Source organism: Octodon degus, unplaced genomic scaffold (assembly GCF_000260255.1).
Source record: "Octodon degus isolate 3935 unplaced genomic scaffold, OctDeg1.0 scaffold00191, whole genome shotgun sequence".
Classification (NCBI taxonomy): Eukaryota; Metazoa; Chordata; class Mammalia; order Rodentia; family Octodontidae; genus Octodon; species Octodon degus.
Window position 1 is genome coordinate 584,736 of NW_004524767.1, and position 8,681 is coordinate 593,416.

The 8,681-nt window shown below is 37.7% G+C and overlaps 1 protein-coding gene across 1 annotated transcript in view; it reads left to right on the forward strand.

Moving 5' to 3' along the window:
* The first annotated feature begins 3,083 nt into the window (after positions 1-3,083).
* Positions 3,084-8,681, forward strand: part of LOC101572364 (transmembrane protease serine 11G) — a 34,738-nt gene continuing 29,140 nt past the window's right edge. The window contains exon 1 of the mRNA XM_023704187.1: positions 3,084-3,160. Coding sequence (XP_023559955.1) covers positions 3,153-3,160 — 8 coding nt within the window. The 5' untranslated portion in view covers positions 3,084-3,152. The remainder of the gene's footprint in view (positions 3,161-8,681) is intronic.

Genomic DNA, 8,681 nt, shown 5'->3' on the forward strand with positions numbered 1-8,681 from the left:
TTTTTTCATTCATTGCAAAACTCCTCTATGAAGCTTCCATTGAAATCCCTGAGAAAGAGTGGAAGAAACACATTGAATTCAAATTTCTTTTGGGGCCCTCAGGCGGAGCCCAAATTGCCATGGAAGGGAATATCCTTACTGCAAATATCCTTCTATACAAAATGGGCCCTCATTCAAGACCTTTAGGAGTGATCTTTTCACCCCATAGAGCTGCTATGATTCATTGCAAGAGCCATCAAAGACCTGACTTGTGGGACGCACATCTCAGACATCATTTGGGGTGGGGGGAATGAGACTAATAGAGTGGCAAAACAGGCAGCTGCCAGCTCTCTCTCTTCCCTACTTCCTTTTCCCTATTATACCTTCCTTCTCACCCCAAGAAATAATTCTACTTAAAGAAGAGGGGCTACACCAAGAGAAACTGGTGGTTTCTGCATAAAAAAAAAAAAAAAATTGGTCCTTATTGAAAGCTTGCAAAACCAATTCCTCTCATCTTTCCACAACCAGACTCATGCTGGATCCTTCACTCTGCTCCAATTCCTACAGCTCACATACACCTCACCCTTAGTTTTAGGACCTCCCTGCAAAAGATTATTGTCCAGTGCTCCATATGCCAAACACAGAGCCCTGGAACCCCCTCAGAACTTCTCCCTTCTCCACCTATCAATTTTGGGGATCCCACTATGGTGTTGACTGGCTAATAGACTCTACTTACATGCCTCCAGTAAAAAGAATAAAACAAACCAAAATGCCAAAAACCTCCATGCCCTGGTTGACACCTTCTCAGGATGGATAGAGGCCTTCAAACATCAAACCAAAGATCCTCCATGGTAGCACATATCCTACTCACTGAAATTACCCCCCTTTTTGGACTCCTAACCTTTATCTAAACTGATAAAGGTAAAGGCCAACCAGGTAGCTCAGCAGATTAAAGCACCTGCTTAGAGAGATGCAGGGACCATGGTTCCATACCTGACATGCCCTGCCGGCCCTGCCCCCAAAGCATACTGAGACTGCGACTAAGACTGGGCGTGGTGGCACTCACCTGTAATCCCAGTGCTTGAAAGGCTGAAAATAACAGGAGAATCGAGTCCTATCTATGTAGTGAGACCCTATAGACTCTGTTGACCTTGTAGACCCTGTCCTAAATACATAAAAAATAAATAAATAAATAAATAAATAAATAAATAAATAAAAATGTAAACTGATGAAGGACTCAAATTTACCTCACACATCACCCAGCAAGCAGCATCCTACCTGAATATAATCCAGAAGTTCTATATCCCATACCAACCCCGATCTCTAGGTAGGGTTAAAAAGGCTTATCAATCACTTCCTTATACAAAGCCTAATCAAGTTTTCCCAAAAGGCCCACTTAGACTTGTCTAGGCTCCTATCCTTGGCCCTTTTCAAACTCTGGTATCTTTCCTGAAAGGCTTTTATGCTCCGCCCCTTTGAGAATCAACACAGAAGGTCCCTCATTGACTTCTTCACACTCCCTACCTCAATCCATACCTCCCCAGTCCTCCTTCAAGTGTCTCAGTAACACCCGTAGGCATCTCATCAAACTATGCTGACCCCCCACACACACACCATCCCAACCCTCCAGCAACCTACTCCTTCCTCTGTTTCTACATCCTGGAGACCTGGTGTATACACCCCCATATAATACTCTCAGGGATTAAATTCAAAATGGACAGTGATATCTCAAGCAATCCTGACCACCTTAACAGGAGCAAGGTTAACAGGTCATTCTTCCTGGGTACACTTTTCTCCATAAAGGCTCCCTTTTTCAGTGCAACCAACAGAACTCAATCCCTAAAGATCTCTGGGCTGCCTCCTGTGACAGCTAGAGGACAACACAGTTAGACAGCCCTGTGAGTCTCTCTCTTTATAACTTTGTCCATTTTTTACCATCCTAATAGAAGAATTCCCCATTATTCACCCTCTTGCTTCCTACATATCATAATCTGAGACCTATAGTCACAAGTAACCCTCTCAGACTATTCCCCCAAATAGGTAACTATTTTTACTTCTCATGTTCTCCTGCTCCAATCCTTTTTTCTCAGTGTTGCTCATCATTTTTATCCCTCACTCAACTATCTATCCTTCCTAGATACCTCAGTCAGACACTCTCTCACACAGCTAAAATCATCCAAACCTTTTGAGAAGGTTTGCTCCTGAGAGACAGGAGAGGACCTAAAAGAGGGTTTTTATGGACCCCCCTTCACAGAGGAATTTTTATAGAGTGAAACCATGAGGCAGGTACAAAATAATGAGGCATATACAACATAGGCCAAATCTATGATCAACCAATGAGAATAAAAACATGGTTGTTCCGGTAATATTGATCCAATGGGGAAGCACGTCATGTGGCAAGTGAACATGAAAAGAACCAAGACCATTATTTAGGAAAGGATGGATCTTAAGGTCTTGGTCATCCACTGTAGTGGCTGATGTTTACCTAGACTCTATTGGCTCCTGTGAGGCCAGTCACCTTATCCTTTGGGGAATAATGCAGGCCTGGTCATTCTGTCTCTATCTTGAGGCCTCCAACAGATGTGCTTAAGGTCACAGTTATAATGTGTTGTCATCTTTTGCACTGTGTCTCTTGAGGGCCCTTGTGCTGTCTTACTGCCTGTAATATTTCCACCTAACTTCCACATTTAATACAGACAGGCATTATTGCACTAAAAAATCCTAGTCAAGATCTATTCAAGGATTCAAGAAAACCACTGATGTTGTCTCAGGATTTCACCTGAAAGAGATGAACAGCCAGACCTGAGATCAGGCTTGTCCTGACTCAGAAGGAGGAGTGGCACCCCTCGAAAGACAAACACAAAATTTTTCATAATACCTAAGGGTGTTGCTTAAGTTTGGGGCTTGATGTTTCACTTTTTAAATAGCCAGAACAAGGAAATTCTTATTTCCTGTAACAAAGACTTATCAAGTGAGTCTTCAGCTTGAACCATGCATGCTATTGGTTACCATTTACGCATCCCAACTTGTTCAACTAGTTTCTTTCATATCCTTAAGTAGTCTTCACTCCAGCCAGTTCACAAGTCTAAAAGAATACTCAGAATCCTGCTTATCTGGAGAGGAAATCACAAAGCAGGAGGAAGGTGGAGGAGTTTGCCTTCTCAACAGTGTACATGTATCAGTAAGTTCAGTTTTATTTTATCTTTGAAATACTTGTTTTCCATTAGTTTAGCCTCCAGTTCAAACTGGAATTTATTCTGAGCTGACAATGTGATCATTTTCTTCTCTTCTTTTGTTGGAAAAATAATGACATAATTATATTAGTGCTCTATATCATGGAAACGTGCTAATGATTTTATATCTAGGATTAAAATACTAATGTTGGACTGAAAAAAAAAACAATTTAGTGTTGTAATTAAAGTGGAAAGCTTAGTAAAACAATGAGACAGTCACAGAAAAATGGGAGGGAAAGCAGAGACCTTGAAGTACATTTGTAATTCCATATACACAATGGGACACGCAAGAATGATTCTCACCTCACTCAAGAGTTCAGAATACATAATGGTCTTGTAATCCCCCTAAAGTATACACTAAATTGATATAGAAGATATAGAAAACATCTAAGTCATAAAGGAAGTACTTTACTTTATTCCTCATTATGAAATTGGTGAGTATTAAAATTCAAAATGATTAGTTCTAATATTCTATAAGAAATGGTTTACCTTTTAAACTAAAAAACTAAGAAAAATTGAAGCATAATTTTTATATAACATACAGAAATTAAGAGGTAAATAAATGATCTAATATTTTTGTATTAGTATTAAATTTAGAAGTTTATAAAAGTAAATCTTAAACATTTTAGTTCTCATTTTCCTGTCTGATCCTATCTATATTTTAAAAATATTTTTTCAGCATTCAACATTAATTCTTCACCTACAAATAGAAGGTAAATTAGAAAACTGAAAATACCTTCGCTTATGATACATAGCTAGGGTAACATTTTATCACTAGTAATAAGTGCATACGTGCACATGAAATTTAATTAAACACAAGTAGATTTACAGAATTCAATTCTTATAACATATTTAGTTCTTTCCAATCATTTAAAATGTTCTACTTTCCATCTGCCCACTCTATAGTCAGAAATGAAATTTTGCTTTATTGAGGGTTTGTTTGTTTGTTTTTCCAGAACCGGGGATTGAACTCAGACCTTTGTGCTTGCTAGGGAAGCACTTATTCCACTGAGCCATCTTCCCGGCCCAAATTTTGCTTTATGGAAGGACAAAACATAATGATCAAACAAAAAAATCTTTTCACATTAATTTGTGTTATAAATGTATAGGACTTCTACATATTAGGATTTACTCTTTAAATGGGTAATAATAGAAACAGGTGATTATTTTTGTTTTTATATTTACCTAAGACCACCAGTATGTAGGAAAATTGATGATACCATACCAATAGAAATAATTCAATTAATCCATTTTTTCCCTAATAGTTACATATTTTTCAAGTACTATAAGTGTGTGCCTGGAACCATGCTTGACACTGAGGGGCATACAGTTTGAAGGAAGTTTTTGTTAAGATTTATTTAATTGTCAGTTCTGTATTATAAATGATTAAAGGTAAAAGAAAGCCAGCAGAAAAATAAAGAGACAAGTGACCAAAGCAAGGAATCTGGGAAAATACAGTGAAATCCAAATCTGGGAAAAGCAAAAGACCTATATTTCACGGTCTTGTCTCCAGACCATGAAATCATTTGGTGTCTCTGTTCTTGCTAACTTCCATTTCCAGGATTTTTGGGCATGGTGGCACATGCCTGTAATCCTAGCGCTGGCAAGGCTGAAAACAGGAGGATCAATTAAGTCAGATCTGCCTAGTGAGACCCTGTTCCAAATACATAAAAAGTCTATCAGAACATATACATATGTATGTATATAAACATATACCCACACATTTTCTTTCTTAATCATACATACTTTAAAATAAGATTTAAGACCCTAATAGATCTATGCTAATTTATGGCTAGGTATGTTTATACATAAAAGTTAGGATAATCTTTCACTTAAATGTGTTCTGTTTTAAATTTTCAACACACAGAATAACTATTCCATTTGTTAGTATATTTGAAACATTATTCTCTGTAATAATCTTCCTGGATAACTTTTGAACACAATTAAATTTTTTTTAATGAATTATTTTCTGCACACACTTTTCACAATTAAAATTGTGATTACCAGAACATTCTACACTGTAAATTTCTTTTAACACTGACTATGCCCTATAATCCCCTGAATTATTGAAATATAGTTCTTTGTTCAAGACATAGTATTTTTAATGGCCTCAAATAAAGGTTTCTCATTCTTGTACACTGCAAGGTACTTCATGATTAAGGATGTAGTGTTTATTTTAGACCACTGTTCTGCATGGCCTTGTGAAATTGTCTTGTTCCTTTGAGATTCACACTATTCTACTGCCCACCCCCTTATTCTCTTCAGTGCTACCCTCATAGGTGCCCTATTTATTGTGCTTACTGTATATCTCTATGCCATTTTCTATATCAAGTTTACATTTACCCTAAGCAGCATCTGTGCCTTGTAGTAAAAGTTATTCATTTCCTTGATCTTCTCATCTGTATAATCATCTCTTAAAGCACTACTCCCAAATCCACACCCTGGATTTGTTATGACTTGAAATTATTCTACCTGAATCATAACTTTAGATTCTATCACTATTCTAAACTTCCTCTTACTGTCTTCTTCTGCATCAGAGTATTTAAAAACTCACTTAACTTATTCTTCTAATTTTTAAATTCTTCAAATGTGTCAATAGTCATCTCAACATACACACGCATGTATACACATGCATACTCTTCCCTCGTCTTCGTTTTTCTTGTGAACAATTAAGTTCCTCAATTAAACAAATTTTTTCATGACATCGTGAGCTTCACTACATTCTCTGCCCCTTGTCTCTTCCTTCATACTAGCTACAGTCTAGGTAACATAGAACTATCTGAAAGTTCGTTCATCTCTGCCCAGAGCTCTTCACAAACGTACAGGGATTGTGTATTCATTCAAGCCCAGAACTCTGCCCTGCATTCATACATCCCCTTTGTTTATTTTCTTCAATAACTGTTCAAATTTCTCCAGTTTCCTCAAATTTTCAATTCTTATCTTCTGCCCTCTCACATTCTATCACTTCAAAGAGACAAGGTGATTGGTCATTTAGATGAGAATTCCTTCAACTTCTTCATACCAAACCAACAACTCAAGCTGCATTTGATTCATAACTTCAAGACGACACTTACAGTAGATCAAGGTTTCCAACCTACTATGTCCAACCATGTGAAAATGTTAATGCATGGCCACCTTTGACCCACATGAGAGAAAATGTCACATGGTGGGCCTAAGAGTTGATAATCCATAAGAGTGTCAATATGCTCTGAACCCAAGCTCCCACTCAAATTCAGAATATCTATTGACACATTTTTGTAAATGTAAGTATACTCAAAAATGTTCCATCTACAAGAGTGTTTACCACTTTTGTAATTGAGCATTCTTACAATTACAAAAATGTTCCATCTACAAGAAAAAAAATCCTTTATTAACTCCACATACTGAGATGACGTCTCTCTCTTTCCATTCACAAACTCATAAAAAGTTATTGATATACTCTCTCATTTTCTTACTTTTAATTTTTCTCGCAACAATACTTTTACAATAACTGTTAATTTTACTTATATGCCAATCTAGAGACTAGACCCAGTATACTAGGTTATTGTGTTGTGTTTGTAAGTGAATTAGCCCTCCTCACCAAAATCTTTAGCTTTTCAAAAGGATTAATTGTCTCTGTATTTCATAGTCTTGAAGGTCACAGCCCAGACAATCCAGTGTCAAGGGTGCCTTGTGCACCATAGTGGTGACCCAAGTATGCCTCTCTAACAGGGTGTGCCCTGGCTGCTCAGTTGAAGGCCTTGGTTATCATGGCAAATCTGCCTAATGCTAGTGCTCTTGCTGGGTCCTACACTACTTTTATGAACCTTGGGGTTCTTTCAGATCTACTGGAACTTGGATGAAAGTAATGAAAATTATTACAGTTCAGCTACTTAAAATTTATTCCTTGGTCTCAAGTTTCTATTTTTCTAATGTGCTATATTGATCACCACTTTGGTAATTCTTCATTACAACCTATGTCATACAGAAGAAAATGTCAATAAATAAAACACTTGGGGTTTAGGTGGGTTCAACCAATTACTGCTTTTGTGTTCTTGGTAAAATCTCCTTAGCCTCAGCATCCTGCCCTGAAAATGAGACTATTGTTTCTCATGTGCATCTCACATAGTTGTTGGATAGATCAAATGTTATCGAGCATGGTAAAACACTTTAGAAATTGTAAACAGTAAAGTGTTACATAAATTAAAAGCCATTAATTATCACCATTATTACTATTTGTGGGATCTGAGGTTCACCATTATGCCTATTTTTTCTTCCAAACCCATTAGGAATAAGGTGGAGCAACCTGGGGAAAGAACCACTCCCTTTCTTTTCCAGGGCCCTTGACACTTTCCAGTGCTCTGATTATGTGATGTAAATGTTCCAAGCAAAGCAGAAAAAACTCCCAGCATTTAAGGTGGCTTATCAGATGCATGCAAATGCTACTGATACTTAGCTGAAGTAACAGAGTTCCACTCTGGCAGATGCTAGGCTATTAAAACATTAGGATAACACGAAAGTAGGGATAAGAGAATTATCTAGATAGAGGCCCCTTGATGGCAGTGCTGACAGAAACCTCCAAAGAGCAAAACCGATGGGTAGTGTCTCCACCACCTTGGGCACAGCACTTGTTTATGTTTTTCAAAGCATCTAATCATGTTCTACAGTCAGTAACAACCCTTGACTTACTTACCCCTGATAGCTGCTGAGTGAGCACTTCCTCTTTCTTCTTCTTACCATCTCTGTGCGAAATATCTCCATCTTGTAATTAATCAGCTCAGGCTTCAGGGCATGAGGCCAAGTCACATGCCTTGTAAGTATTGAGGAATTCTGTCTGAAAACAACTCACACCTTTTTCTGGCAATCATAAGCCCCTTCCTATAGAGCTAATGAGTCTGCTGTGACTACAATCTTAAGAAAAAATAATATGAAGAAAATTTTTTTTTTCTGTTTAGAATTATAGGCGAGATATTATGGGTCTGAAATAGGCACAGTATGATGCCAAATTTCACTTTTCCTCTGAAAACCATTGATGCAGAGAGTTATGTATCACTACACTGTCTATGGCCATGTCCCAGACAACTGGAACGCGCCAGTGCTCTGTCCATACACTGCAGCCCAGCACACCCAAGGTCCGGTATGGCTGTTAGAGGTCTATCCACAGACTGGTATCAGCACACACCTGCAAAGGCACCAACTCAGTGACGTAATAGATGTGCCAGGTAGCTTAGCTGTGGTAATAATTTCACAGTGTGTGCATTTACAAAACATAGTGTACTCAGGTCAATAATTTCTGACATTGCCAGTTAAACAGAAGACCCAATGCTATTATGGACTCTTTTAGAATATTTTGCTGAGTTTACACACCTATAATATTCAATAACGGAACTTAGAAAAAGTGGGGCATACCGATGAATGTCCATTTTGTATCTGTGTATTCAAAGTGGTTGGGATAGAGATATAGTTGCATTCTCTTAATGAATAGAATGA